The sequence below is a fragment of the Macaca thibetana genome, chromosome 16 (genome assembly GCF_024542745.1).
Source record: "Macaca thibetana thibetana isolate TM-01 chromosome 16, ASM2454274v1, whole genome shotgun sequence".
Lineage (NCBI taxonomy): Eukaryota > Metazoa > Chordata > Mammalia > Primates > Cercopithecidae > Macaca > Macaca thibetana.
This window is the reverse complement of record NC_065593.1, coordinates 12,778,234-12,805,348: the sequence shown is the minus strand read 5'-3', so window position 1 is coordinate 12,805,348 and position 27,115 is coordinate 12,778,234. Positions and strand designations below refer to the sequence as shown.

General features: G+C 39.6%; 1 protein-coding gene across 7 annotated transcripts in view; it reads right to left on the bottom strand.

The window, feature by feature from the left end:
- Nucleotides 1-27,115, bottom strand: part of MYH10 (myosin heavy chain 10) — a 318,611-nt gene that overhangs the window by 89,115 nt on the left and 202,381 nt on the right. For 3 of the 7 annotated variants that reach the window (XM_050765168.1, XM_050765167.1, XM_050765171.1), the window contains 4 exons: nucleotides 23,503-23,530; nucleotides 11,965-12,067; nucleotides 11,318-11,347; nucleotides 4,531-4,623 (listed from right to left, as the gene is read on the bottom strand). In XM_050765168.1, the coding sequence (XP_050621125.1) occupies nucleotides 4,531-4,623; nucleotides 11,318-11,347; nucleotides 11,965-12,067; nucleotides 23,503-23,530 (254 nt within the window). The remainder of the gene's footprint in view (nucleotides 1-4,530; nucleotides 4,624-11,317; nucleotides 11,348-11,964; nucleotides 12,068-23,502; nucleotides 23,531-27,115) is intronic. The other 4 variants (XM_050765169.1, XM_050765172.1, XM_050765170.1 and 1 more) reach the window with 2 other exon arrangements.

The following is a 27,115-nucleotide window of genomic DNA, read 5'->3' as shown; positions in this document are numbered from 1 at the left end:
GTTGGCAAAAAATAGGTGCTTAATAATTGAAAGAACTAAATAACAAATCAAACATCAAAATTACACAGAATTGAATTTAAAAATGAGTCTACAATGGTTTCTTTCAAACCCCAAGAACCAACACCCATAGAGAAATACTAAAGGGGAATTTTAACTGAACACTATTTAATCAATAGACCTAATTATTTTTAATGGAGCTACTGAGATCAACTACTTGTTTTAGTACTGTATAGGTAACACCTTATGATAACAGTAGATAGCAATAAACTATTATTAAAAAAAAACGTATCAATAAAAGTTGACTTTCTAAGAATTAAAGCCCAAAGTAAACAATTTAAAGATACCTCTGTTTCTTAGTCGAATTGAAAGCTACGTCTAAGAACAATGCCTCAATAAAAAATCTTTTTTCTACTAAAAACAAATCAGTTTTTACTATATTAGAATGCACTTAAAGGTTATTATATAGTAGTGCAGGCACTTTGGAAGGTGGTACTTCAGCTGAAATAGTGTTTGTTGAACATTTGGATTCAATGGCTGATTCTTGCTCCTTTCCTATGTGCTGCTTCCAGGTGGCTAGAAAACAATATAGTTCTTCCTACCAGCAGAATGTAAAACAGGTTTCTATCAGACTTCATTGTCAACCTTTGGAATAGGATGTATAAATAACAAGCATTAAATAGACTCATGTATTACTTTGCAAATAAATTTCAGAAAATAATTACCTTAATTTAGACTATAATTTGAAGGAACGACCTAGAGCAGTTTCTCGATCTTAGCATAACTGATACTTTGGGCTCAATTATTCTAAGCTGTGGGGACTGTACCATGCATTGGATGATTTTCAGCAGCATCCCTGGCCTCTACCAACTGGATGCCACTGGCACACCACTACCCATTCCCCCAGGTAAACAAACAAAAATGTCTCCAGACACTGCCAACGTCCCTTGGGGAGCCTCCAATTAAGAACCACTGACCTAGAGTCATTCCAGTTACAGATTAAAATCCTACATACATCAATGATGGAAATCGCTGTAAGGATTCATGGTAGCCACAATAGCCAAGACTGCCTCAGTGATCCCCACCTCTGGTATTCACAGTCCCCTCCCACACAGTATCAGGGTTGGTTTGTATGGCCAATAGAAGACAACAGAGGGATGACATGTGATTTCCAAGGCAGGGTGTGTAACTTCTGTCTTTCTCTCTCTTGGATCACTTGCTCTGGGAGAAGCCGGCTGCCATGTCATGGTGACATTCAAGGAGCGCTATGGAGAGGCTGCCTCCAAGGTTAGGAACTGAGGCCTCCAGCCAACAGCCATGTAGGACAGAGACTTCCCAACAAGAGTTACCTGAGGAAGATTTGAAGGAGATCCTCCCACCTCAGTCAGGCCTTCAGATGACTGCAACCGTAGCCAACATCTTAGCGACGACCTCCTGAGAGACCCTGGGCCAGAGTCACCCAGCTAAGCTGCTACTGACTTTCTGACACACAGAAACTGTGAGATAATCGATGCCTTAAGCCACCGGGTTTTAGGATCATTTGTTACATAGCAATCAATAACTAATACAGAATTATAGTTGTTCCAAACACTAAAATAAGGAGTTGAAACGCACCCTGGCAGGGAGATAAATCCTTATACTTCATAACAGAATCACTACATTCTTTACCCAAGGGCACAAATGATGGCTTAGTAGCAATTTATCTTTTCCAGGAAAAAATGAGACAACTGAGCACCAAAACTGTTTCTCTTGAATTCAGGGTATGGTTTCAGGGCTTGGGGGCGGGGAACAGAATAGATTAGTAACTTGATTTCTGTGGTAAGATAAACGATTTTCCACAAAGTCCTTGAAGATCTTGATAGAGATTCACATACCAAAGCTGGCAGCTCCCTGTTCCTTCTTTCCTGTGATACAGCCACTAAACACAGGGCATTTCAGTAGGAAAATTTCAGATTTAGTTGTGGCTCAGGCTCAATGGGGATGATCCAGGAGAATGACAGAAAGTCTGAAGGAATGCAGTTTCCTCAGATAGTTTCTAAACCCACAAGTCAAGTCCCAGGCATGCCTTCTACTGACACAGGCACATTTGTTTATCCCACTTTGCACATAAAAAGCTAAGTTAATTACTAAATGAACTTGGATTAGGTGAATCTTCAAATTTTATCTTACTGGGAATAAACAATATTCCAAGAAAGTACATCCCTATTTCTTACATAACTTGGAAAGCGTCTTGCACTGAAACTATCTCTGAGGGTGCTATGGGCCGAAATGCGTCCCTGCACAAATTCCTGTGTTGAAGTCCTAACCCCCAGGACCTCATGATGGAACTGTCATTAGGAAGAGGGTCTTTAAAGAAGTAATTACATTAAAAAGGACTCATCAGGGTGCACCCTACTTCAATATAATTGGTGTTCTTATAAGAAGAAGAGATGAGGACACAGACACACACAGAGGGAAGGCCATGTGAAGACACAGGGAGAATATAACCATCTATAAGCCAAGGAAAGAATGTACAGTGAATCAGCAAGAGAACTAACATAACTAACTCCATTTCTGCTTAAAGGGCCTTTACCCATTCCTGCACATGGGCAAGGATTATTTTACAGCACTGAGATAATATGCAAAAACAGCAATCAGGTAGTTTTTAAAACTAACTCTGAGATTAAAGAAGGGTGTGAACAACTATGCTTTGTTAAAGATTTATAGGAGCACTGTGACTTGACTAAGGACAAGGATATTCCCAACCTCCTCGGACCCTTGCTGGAGCCCAGATGTCTGTGGTCATCAGTTACCTCTTCACCCTAACCCTGTCTCCTTCCCCCCGCTTTAACATAAAAACAGCCTAAAATGTGTTCCGACTTGAGAGGGTCCTCTGGGACACGAGTCCACCATCTTCTTTGTTTGCTGGCTCTCCAGATAAACCTGCTTTTCCTCCCACCAACTCTCGTCTCCTGTGCATGGCTTTCAAGTGGCACGCAGCCGAACCTGGGTTCAGTTATGAGAGACCTCAGAAGAAACCAATCCTGCTGACACCTTGCTTCAGACTTCTAGCCTCCAGAATTGTGGAAGAGTACATTTCTGTTGTTTATGCCGCTCCCAGTCTGTGGGACTTTTATATCGCAGCCCTAGTGAACTAATCCAGAGGGCTTTCTGGTTGCCCTTGTGTTTGCTGGGTCCTCTGTGATCCTGAATCTGGTCGCTTCCACTAATCATAGCCACGATGCCATTGGAAAATTAATGTGCAGACCATGATGTCACACTCTGTTTTAAAAAGCAAGTCACAATGACACTAGATCCCCAAATACTGAACTGTAAGAAGAATGAACTGTTGGAACTGAGGTCTCTTTTACTCTGGCCTTCTTGACTTTTACCAATACTTCAGAGCAGGGAGGAGAAAAAGGGAAGAATTAATCTGAACAACTTAAGTGGAAATAATTGAACAATGAAGTCCTTTTTCAATCTAACAGTGGAAGGGGTTTCTAAAACTTGATGACCATAATCCAGGGCAAAAGACTTATTGGAGGAATGTCCACTGTGTTGAATATGGGTTTAGAGATGATTTGCTGTGATGGTGTTGAAGCTGGGCAGCTGGGGTGGGGAGGGGCAGTGTCCCCAAAGTAACAGAGACCTGGCCATCACTTAGGATAACATTCTCAGGTGAACAGGTACAGCCAGTCAAATTGAAGGGGAAAGTAAAGCTTTCAAGTTGAATAGCTAAGGAGAATTTTTAGGCTGCGTGTGGTGGCTCATTCCTGTAATTCCAGTATTTTGGGAGGCTGAGGCTTCCAGCGATCTTCTTGCCTCAGCCTCCCAAAGTATGGGACAACATAGTGAGACCCTAGTCTCTAAACAACAACAACAACAACAACAACAAAAATTATTATTTTAAATTAGCCGGGTGAAGTAGTGTGAGCCTGTAGTCCCGGCTCCTTGGGAAACTTGAGGCAGGAGGATGCCTTGAGACCAGGAGTTGGAGGCAGCAGTGAGCTATGACTGTGACACTGCATTCCAGCCTGGGTGACAGAGCAAGACCCTGTCTCAAAAAAATTTTAAAGAGAAGTCATAGTAGTGACTAATTATTCTGAAGTCCAAATCCCACAGAAAATAGCAAGATAGGGAAAGGTCAGTTTACCACATCTAACGCGTTGAATGTTTACTATGCCTAGTGCCGGGCTAAGTGCTCAACGTGCACACCATTTAATCTCCACTCTGATTCCATGACAGATGTTATTATCATGCCCAATCAAAGACAAATAAGCTCAGAGAGGTTAAATTACATATCCATAAAGTAAGACATAGAGTTATACATTTCTGTATGACAAAATGATTAAAGTTACTTACACATTACCTTTTTTCTTTTTAAATGTGACTACTAGAAAATTTAAAATTACATGTGAGCTTGTATTATGTCTACAGAACTACATCTATTAGCTTCTTAAAATCTAGGAAGAAAAGTAATTCATTTGCTTAATCACAGTAGACATTTAACTAGAAATCTAAGGAATTAAAAGCTTCTGGTGCTTTGAAACTTACAAAACGAGATGAGTTATCATTTTTCACAGTCTTCGCATTTCCAAATGATTCCAGAATTGGATTTGCTTGCAAAAGCTGTCGTTCAAGTTCCCCCTAAAAGACATTACACATACACACACACACACAAATAAAAGCAGATGTACGTTAATCTAATGTCTTTACTCAAGTTATCAGGGAAAAAATTTCTAAAAAAGAAACTGCATCTTTTCCTCAGTTCTTTCATTCTGTCTGCCATCCAGCAACTTTTGTTGGCTTCTTAATCCTGGTTAGGATAACGGACTCTACTAAAGGAAAAAAATTAGCATCTACAAAGTGACCACAAGGAGAAGAAAATGTCACGCTGAACAGAGATCAACTTAAGCACGGGGCACGTAAATCAGGCAGAGAATTTTGAAAATAAAACAGATGGGCTTTCGTGAAATGAAATTTAGCATGACACTTCAATTAAGAACATACTAATACTTCTGTTTATTTTAACTCTGCCTTATTTGAAAACTTTAAGGCAGTTAATTTAACAGTTACCACTGTATTGATGTAGCACTTTCCAGTTTTCCAAGGAGTCTCATATACTATCTCTATCATATAGACAGGGCAGTGTCTTCGCCTCCACTTTCAGAGGATGGTGAGGACGTTGATGCTGCTAACTTGCTCAGATTTAAAAGGCTAAGTAGAGAGTATTCGGTAAAATGTCTGCTTTAGTCAGGGTCTTTACTTATATGTAAATTAGGCTATAAAACAGATTTTACAAACAAAAGGTGGAAATATATTAATATGTGCTTTAATCGTGAAACACAATAGAAAGCTGTATGAGAAAGTACGATGCCATTTCTGGCCATGAAAAGCACCAGAAGTGATGTTGTGTTTCTGGAATGTAATTTCAGAATTATATTTTATGACTTAAATAAATCTGCTTTTTCCAAACATAAATCTTAACCCTATATTTTAAAATACCCACAGTATTTTAGACCTAAAGAAAAACTAACTAAAAGCTGCTAGGAAATGCGATACTCTAAGCAAAAAAGATGAATACAAAGAACCTCACATAAGGCTTTTAAATTAGTGGTATTTGGTATGTGAGGCACTCCATCACCATCAAATTCAAAAAAAAGAACAAATATATGTCATCCGTACAGTTCTGTCATGCCACCCTGGTGTGGACTGTCACTCTGCTGAAAGGGTGGGGAAGGGTTCCTGAGGCACATTACACAGGAAGGGGACCTGCTCCACCTACGTCCATTACAGCATGATCTGCACTGTCCACACGTTCACAGGTCTTAAGTACAATCTACAACCGTGTTTAGCTGAAACCAGTCAGGAACCAGTCTTGTCGAGAACCTCAAGCTACCTGGATGTCATTACATGGCATCGGTTCGTTTTCTTGGTGTTAAGACAGATTCCTCCCTGTACAACAAATCTTCTGGTTTCCTCACTTAAAAACCCTTACCAGACTATTTTTGCTGTGCATTTTTCTAAACCATTACATGCTGCCAAACTTTCTTAAGCATGGTATCCTGAACAACTTTGATGACTGAGAGTCATTGTTAAAAATGCCAGTCAGGGGCCAGGCGTGGTGGCTCACGCCTGTAATCCCAGCACTTTGAGAGGCCGAGGCGGGTGGATCACGAGGTCAGGAGATCGAGACCATCCTGGCTAACACAGTGAAAACCCGTCCCTACTAAAAATACAAAAAAATTAGCCAGGTGTGGTGGTGGGTGCCTGAGGCAGGAGAATCGCCTGAACCTAGGAGGCAGAGGTTGTAGTGAGCCGAGATCGCGCCACTGCACTCCGGCCTGGGAGACAGAGCAAGAGACTCCATCTCCCAAAAAAAAAAAGAAAAAGAAAAGAAAAAATGCCAGTCATTATTCGGTGATAGAATAGACTGCCTTCCCCCATCCCCCTCCGGGGTTGGCAGTCACTTCCATCAGCATTCCTATGACAAATATCTTGCAAAGCCCTTGGTATACTCAGTTTGTATTAACTGTTTGGGTCTCTAAAAGCCTTTTTTTTTTTTTTTTTTTTTTTTAAAAAAAAAAAAACCTAATTCAATCTATGTGATGAGAATGTGGAAACGTGGAAAAACACTGGCATTCTGGTAAGTGGGGCATTACCTTAATAGTAAACATCTACTGCTAGACTGTGGATTCCTTAAAATCACACATCATCCTACCAAATCATAAGAAAAAGATTTTGATAGTCCATCTTTAAAGAGTTTTCCTAACTTGGAGGTAAAGCCAGTAATGCATATCTTACTTTAATATTACTTAGATATGGCTAAAAGGATTATTGGAGTCAAATTTTTTACTGGTTCTTTCCTTTTCCCGTGTGTGTGTGTGTGTGTGTGTGTGTGTGTGTGTGTGTGAGAGAGAGAGAGAGAGAGAGAAAGAGAGAAAGAGAGAGAGAGAGAGAGAGAGCGAGATCGATCCACTGATTCTATTCTTCTTGTGCTGGCTTCAAGTAACCTGGTTGTATCCCCTGTGCCTAACTCGGTCAGTATCAGATCAAAATGATGCTTGGCAAATGTTCTGCTGAATGAATGTATAATCAGAGGTTCCACAGGTATCCAACTCTTTATATGTGAGGACTTTTTCTGCTTATCTGTGATGGTGGATATCATGAAAATGATGCACAAACCTTTTTTTAAAATAGCTCATCAGCTAGCTTTAGTGTATTTTATGTGTAGCCCAAGACAATTTTTCTTCTTCCAGTGTGGCCCAGGGAAGCTAAAAGGTTGGACACCTGGAATTCTAGAAGTATTTGGGGAGGGGATGGTGGTGAGCCAAAGGCAACAAGAAGATTTATGGGTCCTCAGAGTCACCATGGTAATTGTGGACTCAGGCACCCCTCTGTCCCTGGTGTTGGTCCCACTACGTTAATAGTGTCACGGTACCACTCCTACTAATGGATTTGTGGACACTGGTGAGACTGAGTAATGATCTCAAAAACTCATAAATGAATCCCCAAAAACCTGGTACAAAGCTAAGTGTCATAACATATAGAAATTCACATGAAATGAGATAATTTCTGTGTTGAACAATTTCATAATTAGATAAATGGTGCTAACAAATCTCAACCAAATTATGAAGGCATTTGTAAACCATCAGGGGGCAGTGACTATTCACTTTTCCTCTGGAACTGGATGGGCAATGTCCTTCGTTTCTATTCTATAATGTTATTTTGGAATGTAGAAAACAGGCAGCCTTAGCTATTGAAATGATTTTTAAAGTTCTAAATATTTAGAGTTATATACTGCTTTAAAAGTTTAGCAGTCATAGTGAAAATTTTACTCCTGGGTTTATTACATAGTATATAATATACGCTTGCTATATGATATAGCATGAGTTCAAAATGGTTAAAAATATATACCTCTTTCAAAAGTCCAGTTCAGCCAGCAAGGGGACTCAGGCTGGGATCGGGCTGTACCTTGCAGGCCTGGCAGGGCAGAGCTGCAGGAAGGTTAAAAGCAGGCAGCAGCAACCAATCACATGTTGAAAACCAGACTCTAATCTCAACTGGCAGAGTCTCATTACTTGCTACTTGCTATCTATCACCTTTCTGTCTTGGTTCAGCACAGTTTAAACCAGGCTGGGGAAAGATACAAAGTCGTCCTGAAGATGACTGGAAAGACAGGGAGGCAAGTGGGCTGGCTTGAAGGAATCATTTGTAGGGGATGGTCAAGTTTTAGAATTTAATCATTTTCAAATCTGCTCTGAAATTGCGCTGTGTTGAGCCTTTGTGAACTCTGTGCTAGACTTTGAGGGTCTCTAAGAGCAACCTCTCCTGAGGAAAGAGGGCACACAGAAGCTGTACTTGCAGTCGGCTGGTGGATACTAAGGGGATAGAGCCAAATAAGACCTCTAATTTTGTTATAAAAGGTACACCAAAAGTTCATAGATAAATGTTTATTTCAAGTTTACTTAAGTATTGTGACTTTAATTTTGAAAACTGATTTGCTTATATTTGTTCATATTTCAAAAATGAAGATGAAATTTAAAAGGTAAACATATAAGACTGACCACACTGCTCACTAGGATGGCTTTAATAAAAACACAGACAATGCCAAGTGCCGATGAGGATATGGAGAAACTGGAACTCTCACATGTTCCTGGTGGGAATGTCAAATGGTACAGTCTCTTTAAAAATGTTTAACAGAATTACCATATGACCCAGCAATTTTACCTCTAGGTATCTACCCAAGAAAAATGAAAATGTATGTTCTCACCATAACTTGTACATGAGTGTTCATAGCAGCATTAATTATAATGGCCAAAAAGTAGAAAAAAATGCATATTCATTTTCTGATGAATGGACAAACAGAACGTGACACATATTTAATATAATGGAATATTATTTGGCTATAAAAAGGAATGAAGTACTTATATGTGCTAGAATCTGGACGAACCTTGAATATATTATGCTAAAAGAAAGAACTGTCAGGGAGGACCACATATTAAAAGATTCCATTCACACAAAATGTCCAGAATAGGCAAATACATAGAGACAGAAAGTAGATTAGTGCTTGCCAGGGGCTGGGGGGAAATAGCAGGTGACTGCTAATGGCTATGGAGTTTCTTTTGGGGTGAGGAAAATGTTCTAAAATTGATTATAATAATAATTGCATAATGTGAATATACTAAAAACACTAAATTGTACATTTCCAATGGGTACATTGAATGGTATATGAATTATATCTCAATTAAGTTGTTTCAAAAAAAGAATAAGTAGACAAACGAGCAAATAAATAAAGGACTGACAAAATCAGGAGCCTAGAAATGCCCTCCCTTTTGGGTTTACAATTCATACTACCGTTTAGTGATAAAATGCTGGATGTATACACATGATTCCTCAGAATTTAACTTTTGCTTATAAAGTTCAATGTAAAATCACAAACCAGTGGTATCAAATCAACCAAAAGAAACTGTGACCTTGGAAAGTACAGACTTTTCACATTGTAACTATAAGGCAATCATTCAAGTGGGGTGAAGAAGTCGCAGACAGTGACACCCAGCAGGGGGAGAAGTAACTTCTTGACAGGACCCTTCCAGGGTGTGACCATTCCCTACTGCGCTGTTAAATATTTCATGTTCCTCAGTTGTGTTGGGGAAGAAAAATTGAGAACGAGTATTCTTCTGATATTTCTAAAAACGTCAGCATAGCTACTGCTTAACTATGATTAAAATCAACTTGGGAAAAGCAGCATTGAAGATTGTGTGCACAGTGGACACATGCAGTACGACATGCAAATCGGCAATGACCGGGAAGCATGGCCCAAAGAAGCTGCTGCCTTCTTTGGGAGAACGTGCTTCCCAGGGATTGATTTGACTCAAAGTAAAATCTAGGGCAGGTAGGCATGCTACTCACATACAACAGGGATCCACTCTGTAGTTTAAAATGACATCGAAACAAAATGTTAACAACAATGATTTATGTGTTCCATAGGGAATTTGGAAAACCTAAATCTGTGTATTAATTGCTTAGCACTATTTCAATAGCGACCCAAGTACATATTAAAAGGACGTTTAGCAAGTACCTCTAAAGCATAAAGAAAAGCTGCCTTCTGGCCCAGATTTTCCTTCTTTAACTGGCAAAGAAGCTTTTAAATATCCTACAGGATAACGATTATTTCATTAACCCTCTTCATTTGTATCACTGGTCTATTCTGCAGCTAAAGGAGCAAAAGGACATCATAGGCCTTCATAGGTACAGTGCAGCTTGGGTGGCTGGCAATCTCTTAAGAATCTTAAGAAAGATATCTTAAAATCTCAGCGTCTATGACAATTCCTTAGATATTTACGATTATTTCTTTAGATTAACAGATCATTTCCATAACTCGATATTATTGTTTCTTGCTTTATATCAGCTTTGTATCATTATGTTTGTGAAAGACAAACCAAAACCCTTCCAATGCTAGGGAAAGGATTAAATCCAAGTATAGATGTCCTACTCTATCCAAGGTATCTGGCTCAGGTCTGCCCTCCTTCTCCTCCCAGGTAGTGAGAAATGGAGGACATGCTATGATTCTTGGTTTGTTCATTGCTATGGTCTGTGGAGCTGAAAGGTAGGCATCTGATAATTAGGAAGAATAACAGTCTTCCACTACTTGCCCAGTATAAAGAATATTGTAATTGACTTTATTTTACTTATTTATAGAGATGAGGTCTTGCTCTGTTGTCCAGGCTGGAGCACAGTTGTGTGATCGTAACTCACTGCAGCCTCAAATACTTGGGCTCAGGCCTTCTGTCTCAGCCTCCCAAACACCTGGGACTATAGGGGCATACCACTGTGCCCAGCTCTAATTTATTTAATATATTAAATATAATCGGGCCTTTGTTAAAACACATACAGGCATAAACTATGCCGTGCCATAAAACTTTAACAGATCAGAAATTTGTTAGCTCCAAAGGTACAACTTTTGAAGAGGCAGCCCCAAATTTAAAATGTAGTGTAGGGCACAAAGCTAGGTTTCCATGTGTCTGGTAAGTATCAAAATAATTCCACCTAGTAAATGACATATGAAACCATAATTTATAGGCTTCATAAACATGCAGTTCAATGTCATGATAAAAGGGCAAATAAATATTAAAATTTATCTGGAAAACAAATTTAAAGCAAAATGGCATGCGCTTCTCAAGAAAGAATAAGGCTCTAAGCAATAAATTTTCAAAAGTAAATTTTCTTAATGACAGATTTCACTTAGAACTAGTGGCATTTGATTCTAGCAGAGACTCAATCTACAGACAGAAATTAGTGCAAACACTCAAGACTAAGAAGCATAAAGAAAAGCACTTGCCTGGTGTTTCACTGGTTTAGGCGATTCCTGCTGTTCATTACAAACAGACAAATGCAAATGTTAGCAAGTTTGAGTCTTTGCCTAGCAGTAAGCCATTTCCAAAGCACCAAGCCAATGTGCAGTTGAGAACTGTGGAAGCTGGGCTGGCTGGCATTCTCTCAGGCTGTATTAACTATCACTTCTGCATGTCTAGAAATTAAGGAGAACTGACATTTCTATTCTTGCCCTTTTTCTATCATCACTTCTTCCCATATCTCTCTCCTCCCCTCAGGCTGCTGTGGGTAGTAGCGACAGGCTACTGCAAGTTCAGAAAGAACGGCTGAAAATAGGCGAGCATCTTCTTTTGGTGGAAAATAAGTCTTCATAAGTACTGCTGAACAATTCTCAGCAAATCTTTGCAAGAAATTAGGCATCAAGCCACAACCATAATTCCAGTTTGCCCTGTCAGAAAGCCTCTTTAACAGCAATTTCCTTGTATCCTAGCCCCTGGAGTGGAAAAAAGCGTTGCTGGGTAGGTGGCGGGGAGCGGGTGGGGACAAGGGAGCTGTCAGTTATAGCAGTGTGAGAGTAGACTGGCTTCCTTATTTTTGCTTCTGAAATTATATATGAATAAGAAGAGATTTAAAAAACAACAGAGCAGAACTTACAGGAATATTATGGTCCTTTCTTCCTTTATGTGAAGAAGCAACATGGGCAAGGTACTGAATAACTTTCTTTGTATTTTCTGTCTTCCCAGCACCTGACTCACCCCTGAAAGAAAGAATTAATATTGGCTACTTTAACAAAAGCACAGCACATGCATTCCAAAATTACAACTGAAAAATTAAATTGCATTGGAACAATAATAAAAATAAAAAGAGAACAGAAAAAATAACTATCAACAGTAGTTAGAAAATTATTCTTGTAAAAGGTATTAAATAATAAACCCAAATAATTCTTCTTTTTCTTTGAGATGGAGTCTCTGTTGCCCAGGCTGGAGTGCAGTGGCACGATCTTGGCTCACTGCAACCTCTGCCTCCCGGCTTCAAGCAATTTTTGTGCCTCAGCCTCTTAAGTAGCTGGGATTACATGCACCCACCACCATGCCCGGCTAATTCTTATATTTTTAGTAGAGATGGGGTTTGGCCATGCTGGCCAGGCTGGTCTCGAACTCCTGGCCTCAAGTGATCTGCTCACCTCGGCCTTTTAAAAAAGCACTGGGATTACAGGCCTGAGCCACTGCGCCCAGCAAACCCAAATATTTCTTGATAGATGCCAGTAAGAGGACACAGGAATATGTTCACGACACTCTTTTTTCCCTTGAGGGTGGGGGGTTCTATCAGAGAAGTGAAATTTATTGGAACATTCATGAAGAAAACTCTTCAGTACCATAAACATGACCAGCACTGCAAACAGAGAATCCCTAAAACAATTAAATTAATATGATTTAATCTGAAGGAGCTGAAAGAACTCTGAGATGCCTACTGGTACTGATACTCATTTTCAAAGCCACTGAAAGCCTTCTCAGATCCCCCTGTCACAGCATGCTAGTGACGAATTGCTTCCTGGTGCCAATGTTGTGCCTCATTTGCACCTTGTTAAAGATCTTTCCATCATTTGCTGGCCTCATAGGCTGGGTTCCTGATGGCAGGGGCTATAGCCTCATATATTTATTTATTTGTGTTTTGTTTCTTTTCTTTCTTTTCCTTTTTTTTAAATTTTATTTTATTTTATTTTATTATTATACTTTAAGTTCTAGGGTACATGGGCATAATGTGCAGGTTTGTTACATATGTATACTTGTGCCATGTTGGTGTGCTGCACCCATCAACTCGTCATTTACATCAGGTATAACTCCTTTTTTTTTTTTTTTTTTGAGACAAAGTCTTGCTCTGTTGCCCAGGCTGGAGTGCAGTGGTGTGATCTTGGCTCATTACAACCTCTGCCTCCTGGGTTCAAACAATTCTCCTGCCTCAGCCTCCCAAGTAGCTGGGACTATAGGCGCACGCCACCATACCTGGCTAAGTTTTTGTATTTTTAGCAGAGATGGGGTCTAGCCATGTTGGCTAGGCTGGTCTCAAACTCCTGACCCAAAGTGGTCCACCTGCCCAATCTGGGTTTGTTTCTTTTTAATCCTTGTAACTTTGCCCAGTGTTGATACATAGGCAGACATAATTTGTTGTCAAAATCAGTAAATACTATGAATTTTGTTGTGAATGAGGACAAATGCCACTACTTTAAATGATTCATATTTACAAGCAAGGCTGGCACATTTCGAAAGTTGCTTTTCATTTCTACTCAGTACTAGGCTTGAAATACAGACAAGCTGCTACATACACAGCGATACCTGAATTACAGCCTCTGCTCAAACACTGAAGCTCCCCTAAGACATGATCAAAGCAAACCTAACTTTACAGTCAACAAAACTCTCAATTTGGATTATAATAAAAATTTCAATATCTAATTAATTTTTCTTTAAAAAAAACCCCAAACTCTAAAATGTTATTATATACATTGCCAATGAATAATCCTCTAAGCATTTAATCTAAGGATTGAAAATCTAATTTTTCTAACAGGACTCTTCCTTGGAATTGCATTTAGAATTACACTATTTGGGCTGGCCACAGTGGCTCATGCCTGTGATCCCAGCACTTTGGGAGGCCAAGGCTGGAGAATTGCTTTAGCCCAGGAGTTCAAGATCAGCCAAGGCAACATAATGAGACCCGTATATACACACAAAAAAAGTAACAAATTAGTTGGGTGTGGTGGCTTCCACCTGTAGTCCTAACTACTCAAGAGGCTGAGGTGGGAGGATCTCTTGAGCCTAGGAAGGTGAGGCTGCAGCGAGCTGTGATTCTGCCACTGCACCCTAGCCTGGGCAACAGAGCGAGACCCTGTCTTTAAAAAAAAAAAAAAATTACTGTTTGAAGTGTCCAAAACTTAAATTTTTCGGTAGCCTTACTGGTTTCATTATCTTCTTAACACTGCACCCAGATAACCACAAACTCAACCTCAGGGAAGACTGGGTGAAGGAACCCTAGTAACCAACTGTTGGCCTCAGTAAGGACATTTTCTTCTCTGGGCCTCAGTATCCCAAATCTGTAAAATGCAGGCATTGGATCAGATCCTTTCTAGTTGCAAGAGCTGATAATTCCAGATATAACCCATTTAATGGTTTATAAGACTATTTCCTATGTGAAGCTTATTAACCACCCCTCATGTTAGAGTAACATTAGTTTCCTTCAATGATTCGCCATCCACAAGCGTCTGAATCTTAGACACTCGAATCTACCAAACTTTTATTTTAAGGTTTCTGCCCACTATTCCTGCTAAAAGAGGCCTTTCTGGCAACCAAGATTACATCAATCTGTAGTCTCACTTTTATATCATCTGTATTATTAAATCCATCTGTTGTTTTCTTTTACAACTTTGATAGTTTCACTTTTTACAGCTGAAGCTTCAATCTGAAAAAAATTTTATGATTTGAGGTAAGAATTTAATCTAATTGTTTCCCCTGGATGATTCAGCATACCTCCCAATATCAATGACTGACAAAGACATTCATTCTCAGGTGATCTAAAATGTTATCTTTTAGACAGGCATGGTGGCGGGCGCCTGTAATCCCAGCTACTCGGGAGGTTGAGGCAGGAGAATCGCTTGAACCTGGGAAGTGGAGGTTGCAGTAAGCCGAGATCTTGCTACTGCACTCAAGCCTGGGTGACAGAGTGAGACTTCATCTCAAAAAAAAAAAAAAGTTATCTTTATCTTATTCTTATTCTCCATACATGTGGCTTATTTCCAAGCCAGCACCATATTCAGTGGTTCTGAAATGTGGCTAACCAGAGCACCCACCATCATCCTTCTTTTTGAAAAGAGCAAAAAGAAATCAGGTAGACTCTGAGGTTTATTTTTTACATCAACTTCAAATAGTTTTTTTCTGTTATCTCTTCCCCCTCTCCCTGCCTCCCAAATAAAACGATAGGTAGAATTTTGAGTTAAATGGTATCAATATTCAGCCTCTTTTTTTTTTTTTTTTTTTTTAGGAGAAATGATGTCTTTATCCCTGTGTCTCCCAGGTATAAGTTTTGCATTTTTCTAAGTTCAAAACAAGCAAGGATCATGTTTGCCTTATTTATCCTTAAACTCACAGTGCCCAACAGAGCAAGTGCTTGATATAGACTGCCGAGTCAATGAATAAATGTAGACCCTACACATTTTTAAGGTTTATTCCTAGGCTCTTTTTAATAATTTTTGTTCTTATCAATCTCTTTTCATCACCATTATATTTTCTACCTGGCTACTATTGGTACACAGATAAGACAATAGTTGCTATTCATTCATTCAATTACGTATTCTTTCAACAAACGTTTGCAAATCAACTTCTATGTGTCAGGCATTCTTCTAAGTGCTAGGGATATAGTGTGAATATTGTCCATGTCCTTGTGGGGCGCAAGGTGAGAAGAACAGACAGAAAATAAATAAGAAAAACAGGTAAGATTATTAGATTACAAGGATATAAGGAACGCTACAAAAGACACTAAAAGGAAAAAGAGAAGGAAGGACAGCCCCCTCCTGTAGATATGAAGGTCAGGGGAAAGGTTCCTGAAAGACGAGCAAGAACTGGCAAGTGAAGAGCTGGGAATGTGTTCAGGAAGATGAGAGAGGTACATGTAAAGACCCCAAAGCAGAAAAGAGCTTGGCCTAGTCCAGGGACTGATGGCCAGGTGCCAGGATTTGATATAAATAACAATCAGGGGAGGGAGTGGCAAGAGAGACAGATGGAGCAGGAAGGGGAGGGGTGCCAGGGACCCTGGAGGTCATGGTAAAGAATCTGGGTTTTATTCAAGTGTAATTTCTTAAATAGCTATGACAGTGGTCTCTCTGTTTTGTTCTCAGCATTATTAGAAATACTGAGTGTTTCCATGTTAATCGTGAGATTGGTTGTTGGTTTCAAAAAGATAATTTCTTATTATGCCACGAAATGGGCCTCTTTTTCAGACTGACGATGACTTGTCTCAAATATAGTGATGATTGTTACTTTCCAGCCTGGTTTGTCTCTGTGGTTTCCCAGCTAACCCCCTCACTGGACATGCTTCAGTGTGACCCTAAAGCATTTTTTCCTGCCTGTCATACTTAGGCAGCCATATTTCAACAATTGCTTATGAACCCTGCTACATTTTACATACTTCAGGTCTAAGGTAAGTCTGCTAGAGAAAATATGGCTTCAAAGATAAGATATATTCAAAATCTTACTGTTGAGCTCCCAAGAGGATAGACTCTGGGTCTTACACTGCCCACTATAAAATGGGGATAATAGCTCCTAATGCATAGGGTTGTTGAAGAAAAAATACAGCCCAACTAAAGTATGTAAGTGGCATTCAGTAAACATTATCCATTATTGTCCACTCAAATATTCATCCACTATACATGAGGTGATTTGAATTACTAAACTTTATGAATCAATAGTTAGGACAGTGGTTAAGAACCTGAGCTACAGAATCAAAATGACCTACCTAGATTCAAATCCTTCTGCCACTCCCTAGCTATGGAGTTTTAGGCAAGTTACTCAGTTCTCTGAGGCTGAGTTTACATGCCTTTAAAATGAGACTCCACAGGACTGAGATAATGCGGGAAAGGGCCTAGCACTGTCCTGGCCAAAAGGCTCTCAATAAATGGTAGTGGTGATACCAATAGTTATGATAATGATCGATGATGACGATGATGATGGTAATGGAAATTTTTAAAATCTGATTTTAATGAAGGAGGTGGCAGGATCAAAGGAGTGTAGACCTTGGGAAAATAGAGAAAACAAAATGAAACAATGAGAAATGGCACATCTGTTCCAGATGGAAACAGAGGAGGTAACTAAGAGCAGCTTGAACAAAAGCAGAGGGAAGAGAGCCAAAAAGAAAGCTCAGCAGACTTCTGTCTAAGAAAATTAGTTAGGAGAATCCTCTGAAACATGAACAACAGGCCAAAACCTCAACGAGTGAGGACAAAGGGAATCTGACCTCATTTCCATCAACAAAATGAGATGTAACGGTGAAGCAGTCTTACCCTTTAAGTAGCTGGCTGTTTCACTGCTGGTCTAAGACAGGGACTATGGTTAAGGGGAAAGGCTGCAGACCCAGCATCATGCTCTTTTGGAGAAGAAACCCTTCAAAAAAAAGTGGTAGAAGTACAAAGCTAACAAAAACGAAGCAAGGAGGCTTCTAGCTGGGGGTGTCCTGAATCTGTTGAAGCACATTCGGACACAAAAGATCAGGAGTTTCTAAACATGAACATATTTGCGTTTCCTCAATAGGTCTACAGCTTTGGCTTCTCAAAGGGATGTGCAATCCAAAACAAAAACATAAAAAACAACAGCCTAAAGAAACAGTGATGCAGATCATTAACACGTGACCAATTCTGAGACTTTGAATTCTTTCTGGACCATGGGGATTTCCAGAAGGAATTCAAAAAGAAACCGCTTTTTCAGATCTTTATTGGTAAAAATATAGGTATTTTATTTTGTCTGGATATTTGTAACATTGAATTCAGCCTAGCTTCAAAAATCACCCTCTGCTTGAAGTTCTTGTTTTAGACAGCCTCAATCTGAAAAACACCATAAACATATTATCCCCTCTATTATCTATAGCTATAAAAACATACAACATTAGTAGATAACTTCCTACAGTTTCCAAACTCTCTTTAGAAAGCAGCTTACTGTGAAGAGCAGAGATTTTGTGATCAAGATAGGCTTGGGCTCAAGTCTCCCCTATCGCACTGGCACTAGCTCGTATCAGGTCTTGGATAATGTGACAGTAAATGGACACAACAGAGGTATTGCAAAGATTAACGGAGAGAACACTTCCAAAGATATGTTCACTTTCCTTGCATATCTGCCTAGAACATTTTAAATTTTTATTTACAAGTTGATTTGATACTTCTTTTTCTTCCATAACATAGATGTCATCGAAAGTGAGACACACAGCTACAGCCATCTAATAATTCCTAAAGTTTTAGGACTTGAGGACATCTAAAATAGGGTCATTAGAAAAGCAAATCGACTACATAGTTGACTAAATAATTACTCTTATTCTTTTTTTTAAACAAGAGAAAACACACACAAATTCGTTTAACATGAGCGTGGGGAGAATCACAGAGTGATTGCCCCTAAACAGTTATTCTCATACAGAAATAGGGTTTAGAGAGGCTGACAATCTGATCCAGAATCACACAGTTCATGGCAGAGCTAAGAGAAGAACACTAGAGTTCTATCTGACCACACAATGTTTTTTCAACTACATTACACTGTTGCCTTAGTTGTTTAATCAATTCTATCAATTTAGTTGCCTTAAAACTTTTAAGGTATGTTATTCCTAGCAGGAATCAACTGTTCTCAATCCTGGCTGGCTGGCTTCGCCATCATTACTTAATGTAATATTTGTATATAATAGATAAGATTCCTTTACAAAAACATCGATTGTCACATCTTAACAGGCCATTGTGAGGCAAACATTATTTTATAATTTTTACATTATACCCAAATATACTTAAAAGGAGAAAACCAACTTGCCTAAAGCAGTTAGAGTCATAAAATAGAAACAGAGTATTCTTTAAAAGGGGGGTGTAAGAGAACAGAGTAATTTCCTCATCAAGGGTGACTGCTTTGTGAATTTTAATTCTGATGAGAAGGAAAATCGACATGAGGATTACACTGAAGCAGGATTTCACTTCCAGTTCTATGGGGGTGCAAGTGTGAAAGACTACTCTCTCCTGAGAGAGGATGCATGCAGCCCGAGTGTCTTCACCACACACAAGAATACTAGGATACTCAGATAAATAAGCATTAAACAGGTGGCTTGCAAGTGGGAGCTCACAAGGCCTGGCCTGAGTCTGCAGAAACAAAAGGTTACCTGGGGAACTATGGGCAGATAAGGCCGGAGTGTAAATTAAGAAGTTTATCCTTTTGGGGGAAAAGTAAATTACAGAATAAATGACTAAAAAAGTGAAATGTTGACCTAAAGGAAGATGCTGAGGCAAAATTAATATAGAAAGCGTATTTGGGCCAAGGTTGAAGCCAGCTGCCCAGGACACACTTCAACTTGCCTTGGGCCTTTGTTACAAGCAGTTTTTAAAGGAAAGAGGGAACAAGGAGTGGGCTGATACAAAGCTGTGTGACAGGAATTCTCACTGGTTTATAGAGATAACATTGATTAGTGATTGGATACACATTGCTGAACCATAGGGGATGAGTTATAGTATCTAGTGTACGGCATTTTTTGGCTATCTGGCATCAGTTAGTCTAGAGCACATGTAACAGGTGGCTTTAAGAGGTAACTACCTAGTTCAAGGAGGAAGTGAAACTTGTTTCATTCCAATGCCTCTCTGGGCCTGATAACTTAAAGAGGCTTGCATTCCTCACATAAAAAGGTTTTCTTTCTCAAAAGCTTAAGGAGATGCTATCAAACTACTTAATACTGATTAAGAAATAATAATAAAACCATGTTGTATCTAGTTGTATTTATTTATTTTATTATTTATTTTGAGACAGAGTTTCGCTCTTATTGCCCAGGCTGGAGTGCAATGGCGCAATCTCAGCTCACCACAACCTCCGCCTCCTGGGTTCAACTGATTCTCCTGCCTCAGCCTCCTGAGTAGCTGAGATTACAGGCATGTGCCACCATGCCCGGCCAATTTTGTATTTTCAGTAGAGATGGGGTTTCTCTATGTGGGTCAGGCTGGTCACGAACTTCCAGCCTCAGGTGATCTGCCCACCTCAGCCTCCCAAAGTGCTGGGATTACAGGCGTGAGCCACTGCGCCTGGCCTGTATTTTCTTTTGGTTGTACTACATATATATATATACACACACACACACACACACACATATATATGTATATAGCTACATATGTAAAGTTTGTGAAGTTGACTAAATAGTTTTTTAATAAAAGAAAAGGCATACAAATTTATTTAACATGAGCATGGGGAAAATCACAGAGTGATTGCCCCTAATTAGTTACCTCATGCAGAAAACTTAATTAGCTTGGCGGTGGACTAAGTTTACGAAGATACCAGTCACATGCACCTGGGGTACCGTATTTGGTGGATCCTCAAAGGCACCATGGAACATATAATATTTTCTTAAATCTAAGATACACTGTTTCACTTTTTCATATTTTTCAGGTCATGATGTAACTTTATAATAGATATGAACATGAAAAGCTGTTACTAAATATCAGGGGTATCTAAAAAATTTTAAACTATAATGAGGCTGAGAGAGGTGGAGATAGGTATGTACGGGGGACAGGAGAAGGAACTTCCTGGGGTGATGGTATTATTGTTTACATCTGGTTAAGCGTTCAGGTTATGCAAGGACTCAGGAAATGAATACTTAAGCTTTGTGCATTTAATTCTAAGTAAATTTTGCTTCCAAAGAAAAAGATGAAAATACTGGGCTTCAGTTAACACTGTATGCTTGAGTACTTAGGGGAAAGTGTACTGCTGTCTATCTACAATTGAAGTTGAAATGTATCAAATGAAGGGATTAATAGCCCACTAAAGTGGTATGAAAATCACTTTAAACTGAAAACATCTCAGCAGCCACATAAGGAAACATCATCTAAACTTTAGCAGAACCCCCAGTATATGCAGCTGCCATTGACCCCTCCCAGGGAGGTTCCCAGATTGAGAAAAGCGTGCCCTTTAGCACTGCAAAATGTGAACCCAACTGTTCATTAGCATCAATTAGACAGAGAACCCTCCACACTTTCCCACTGAAGCCTTAAACTTCACGGGACCCTTTTGTCAAGGAAAGGATATACACCTTTTATTTCTATAATTCCACAAGAGACTCATCACTGAGTACACTTGTGTAAATAAGTCTTATCTTTTCTCTGTTAATCTGTCCATTGTCAGTTAACTTGCAGGTCCCCAAATTCTGAACCCAAGCTGCAAGAGGAAAAGTTTTCCTCTCAACATAAACAGTGTAAGAAGGACTGGTGGATGACAGGATAAAGCAAGTACAGTGAAATATTAACAGTAGAATCTAGGTGGTAGACACATGGGTGTTCACTGCAAAATTCTTTCAACTGTGCTTTATGTCTGAAAATATTCATAATAAAATGGAAAAAGCAATTTAAAAAAAAACGGAAGAAAACAAACATGGTACTTGATGACTGCCACTTTGTACCCAAGAAGAGATAAACCCAGGTGCTAGAAGACTTACCTCATAAATCCAAGTCTATTAATTGGTGACAAGGTACTAACTAAAACGGTGTTGATCATCTAATTATAAGTGCTAGCGTCTGTAATGGTCACTTTGGGTAACAAAATCAGTACTCACGAACTTTCGTTCTGTCAAACAGCAAGTCATTCCCTCCCTAAGTGCTTCCTGCTTTCAGACGGTCCCAAAAGTCTTCATCAAACCACTCCATCTAAGAGAAGGTACAAGTCTCCACCTGGATTTGGTTGTATTCCAACATATCCGTGGTGGATCGACTAAAGTAATGGCCCCAATTGTTTCATGCCTCACTTTATGATGTTTCCCACCTGACTCATGCCATGCCTTGGCCATGTCTTGCTTGGGAATGGGACAGCAGAATGTGACACAAGCAGAAACTTGAACACTGCTTACACACTGGAGCTTGCCCTCTTGCTGCTGTTGAACATTGCTACCACGTTAAAAGCCAGGGCAAGACTGCTGAAGAAAGAGACGCCAGGTGGAGAAGAAACCAAGGCACCCCCACCAACAGTCAGCCAGTCATACCACAGTTGTCTGCAGACACAGGAGTGAGCCTTCAGTGAGAAAGCTGAGTCTGGCCCAGATCGGCAGAACCGCCCAGCTGAGCCCAATCCAACTGCTGGGAAACCTGTAGAACTATGCTGATTTGAGCCACTAAGTTTCAGGGTGATTTGTTGTTCAGAAAAAGCTAATTTATATAACTCCTCAAGGCTAAACAATGCTAGCAGAAAATTCATATAACAAAGCCAACTAACTCTCATCTCCTCAAACCTCCTATCCTGCCACTCCTCCCCTTTCTTATTAAATACCAAGTCTTCTACTTCACAGAAAAACCATCAGATTAGAATTTTCTCAATTCACAGCTCCCCATCCCTACTTACCCATATTGGTACTCATCTGCTTCCTTGGCCCCGTCACTGGAGAAGGGCCACGCCCCCCATTAGGACCTCACTGTGTCCAGATACCCAACCCCTGTGCTCTGCACCTCATCACCCTCCTTGCTCTCTCAACTCTCTTTCCTGCCCCCATCCCAGCCACTCCCAAAAAGTTGTCTTCCTCTCATCAGCATGGAATCTTGGTCACACTTAAAACACCACCAATAACAACTAAAATCCTATTGATCTCTTACCACCACTCAACTACTCTTCACCTTCTCAAACTATCTGAAAGTAGGTTTATACTTGAGTTTCTTTAAAATTGTATTTTATTTTTAACATTTTCACCTCCCCTTCATGCCTCAACTGCCACCTGGCTTCCACCTTCTCGCTATCCCCAGTCCACTCCAGCACCCTCCATTCTCCACTGCTGGGTCCAATGCACACGCTGCTGCTCATCTCACCCACTCACCTTCTCTCTTAACTCCTTTTCCTGATGCATGTAAATCACCAAGTCCTGCTAAGTCTGCCTCCTAAACTGAACACTGCTTAAATTCAACCACTTCTCTCTAGGTTCACAACCACTTCTATACCTGAAGTCCTCACCATTTCTTGCTTAGATGACTGAATAGCCTCCTAACTGGTCCTCTTGTTTCAACTCTTACTCCACTCCGTTTTTCACACTGCCGCCAAAGTAATCTTTCTAAAGTGCAAATCTAATTGTGTCCCGTGGTGGATATTGTTTTATTCTCCTGTGAATGTTTAACACTGAGCACACAGTACCGTAGGCACATGATATTCAGTAAATGCTTATTGAGTAAAAAGAATAAATTACCGAAACGTCCAGTAGGCCTATACTTGGACATATGAACTAAAGATGTCAGTTTCACAGATAAACATTACAAAATGTGTGAAAAGCCCAGACTGACAACTAAACATTAACACCCAATTTAAGCAACTTACATAATCTTAGTCTTAAAATAACTGCAAGGTTTACATCAAACTCTTAAAAATTACTGCTCTACTTCTCCCCTCCCCCCAGACAAAAATAATTGCTCCACTTTCCAAGAAAATCAAAAACAAATCTGAACATTCAACATTTACTTACGTGCAAAGAATTGACTGGTCCTCACGATCTATAAAACAGAACAAAACAAACAAAAAAAAAAGAAAGTGACCATTTGCCTGGTTTTAAAATATTTGATATAATAAAGTTGCAGTAATAGCCTATAAAATATTAGTAACTACTCCTCTCAAGCCAAGTTAACGCCTCCAACCCCATTATACAGTCCTCAATCTAATCAAGCCCCCTCATTATCTCCTATTCTTATGCCAGAGTCTCTGGGGGTAAATAACAGTAACTCAGGCTTACTCCACATATCGTTTGCCTGGATGACTTTATATGCCTAATTAACCTTGATTCTCAAACCCTGCCGCATATCAAATTCAACTGGGAAGTTTTATAAAAATGTATTTCCTGGCACTCCACCTCACTAAATCATTCAACTCTGGGAGATGGGGATTAAAAACCCTTCCTTAAATAAGCTCCCCGGGTGATTCTGACACCTGGCCAGATTTGGAAACCATGGCCTTTCAGAATGGCTTCAAGTACACCCACAACCAGAGAGGAATCATTGCTAATTTCATCTTAAAGGAGGAAAAAAAGTATTAAACACTGAGAGGAAAGAAAGTTGAAGGAGGATAAACATCTATAAACATTGTCTCAAGTCAACATGTTTTATACACCAAACATAACAAAAGAATCGCACATGATTTTAAAGTGATTAATAATTTAAGGATCCAACTAAAATTTTCAAATAAAAAGGTGAAAAATCAAACCCATATCTAGCTCACGGACAAAATTCCCAGTAGAGGATGCAGAATTTCTAATCACTTATGAATATTATTATCCCTATTTCACAGATGAGAAAAAGTTCCTCAGGGAGGCTAGGTAATCCTCTCAAGTGACAAAGCTAAAAAGGTGCAAGGTTGCTGGGATGAGGACCCAGGCCTGTCTGCCTCTAGCATCTGTGTGTGTTCTCAACAATACGAAACAAGTTTGTCATTGCCTAGAAAGGAATTGAGCTCACAGGGCCTGGCCCAAGTAGCTTTTTCGCTGCTTGCCATGCTGTGCTTGCTTTTCCTCTGGTGCATGTCTCAGGTGCCCAAGGAGGATTTCACAGCAGTTAGGCATAAATAACTTCCATGAAAGAGAAATAAGTGCTGTGTTCACTATGTCATATTCTTTTTATATAATATTATTAAACAAATCCATTCATATATTCTATGTATAAACTGAGATTTACAAAGAACATAGTACTGTCCTGCCCCTCAAGTCTAATTTCTTTTTTCTTTTTCTTTTTTCAGACAGAGTCTTTCTCTGTTGCCCAGGCTGCAGTGCAGTGGTGTGATTTCAGCTCACTGCAACCTCTGTCTCCTGGGCTCAAGTAATCCTCCCACCTCAGTCTCCTGAGTAGCTGGGACCACAGGCAGGTGCCACCATGCCCGGCTAATTTTTGTATCTTTGTAGAGACAGGGTTTTGCCATGTTGCCCAGGCTGGTCTTGAACTCCTAGGCTTAAGGGATCCACCTGCCTCGGCCTCCCACAGTGTTGGGATTACAGGTGTGAGTCATGGCACCCGGCCCTAATTTCATTCTGATAGCTCATAACCTGGTGTTATTCTTCCTTCTGGCTGCCACAGCCAACATTCATAGTACATAGTTGATGTCTGCCTCCTTTATTCATTTACCTACACAGAGGTCACACTATATCCTTTCTTCCAACATACTCTTCCTAGACCCACAACCACTGGGATATCTCCTGCATGTCCCTTTGGCCTCAATCCAGCTTCACCTCCTCTAGGAATACCTTCCCAGACACTCTCCCTCAGGTCTCTCAATGTTGCCTTCTTTTAAGTGTATTTTAGAATCAGACAACCAATACTGCAGTTGACTGCCAACTAGAATGCATTGCTTGAGATCCGAGACTGTGTTACTTCTTTATTCTCAGCATTAACAGCCTTGGTGAGCCATAGCTAGCTTTAATAAAGGTCTGCTGAGAGAAACCCAGGGCTAGGTGCCGTGTGGGCACTGGCAAGATAATGGGGCCTGGAGTCTTTTCTAGTTCTAGCTCTGCCACAAACTATGTATCTATAAATGAGGCATTTATTCCTTGCTGGCTGGTTCTTCACCTATAAACCATGATTTTACCAAGTCTTTGCTTATTCACTCTCAATATGAATCTTCAGACCCCTGAATTTTCCTGGTCTTAGCAATTTCTATAGAACTCCACTATACTAAGTCGTTTATGGCTTTTTGAAAGTAGTATACACATTAAAGAAATCAAAGCACACAAATTAACCCAAATCAAACTGCCTCCTAATTCATTCAAGATGGCGTTCTTCCTGCGTCTGTACATGCTATTATCATTGTCTAAAATTTGAGACCTACATTACAGCCTGCTGCACACTTCATTCCGCCACGCTTCTTGCTATCCCACCGCCCACCAAACAACAACCAAAAAAAACCCAACTCTCTTCTAGCCAGACCCATCTATTTCTATCATCTGTCTATCTGATCTTGTATTAACTTTGGGCCTCAGTACCCAACCTCCCAGATTCTCTCCAACTCTGTGATGGGAGATGGGCTTGCCAACCTCTCAGATTCTCTCCAACTCTGTGATCAACTCCCCACCTCTGCTTCACTGAATCCTCTCTACCCTTCAAGGATCAACTGCAGCACTATGACAGTTTCCAATGATCTTCATACTCTAAAACCCTGTACATGTAACCAAACAGAGCCTTACGGTGATATTTGAGGGGAAAAAACTCACTTTCGAAAATGCAACTAGCCTTCTGAACACTAGGGACTCATTTGATAGCTCAGTATTTTCCAAAGCACCTTCCAAAAATCACGTAAGGAGGTATGCAATAAATCCATGTTGAATTAAATCATTTTCTCAACATGAGAAAGTTTTCAAATCAGTGATCTGGGCTCTTACCTAAATAAAAACTAGAAAAGAGCAAATTAAATCCAAAGTAAGGAGAAGAAAGGAAATGATAAAGAAATCAATGAAATGGAAAACAGAAAAAAGAAAAAAAAAATCAATGAAACCAAATGTTCCTTCTTTGAGAAGATCAGTGGTATTGACAAACCTCTAGCCAAGGTAATCAGGAAAAAGGAGAAAAGGACACAAATTGCCAATATCTGGAATTTTTAAGAAGTAATATCATTAAGAACCCACAGATATTAAAAAGATAATAAGAAAATACTAGGAATGACTTTATGACAAACTATTTGACAACTAAGATGAAAGGGATAAATTATTTAAAAGACACAACCACTAAAACTCACTCAAGAAATGGTAACCTGCATAGCCTTCTATGTATTAAAGAAAATGAAATTGTAATTAAAAATCTTCTCACAAAGAAACCATAGCTTTATTAGAAAATTCTACCAAACAGGTAGGGAATAAGTAACACCAATTGTATACAAACTCTTCAAAAAACTGAAGAGGAAGAAGCATTTCTCAATCCACTCTAAGAGACAAACCTTACCCTGATAATGAAATCAGAAAAAGACATTGCAATAAAACAAAACCACATATAAATATTACTCATAAACAAATGCTCAAAAATTCTTAACAAAATATTAGTAAATCAAATCCAGCAATATATATTAAAAAAAGATGATGCACAGAAGGAAAAAATGGTGTTTGCCCT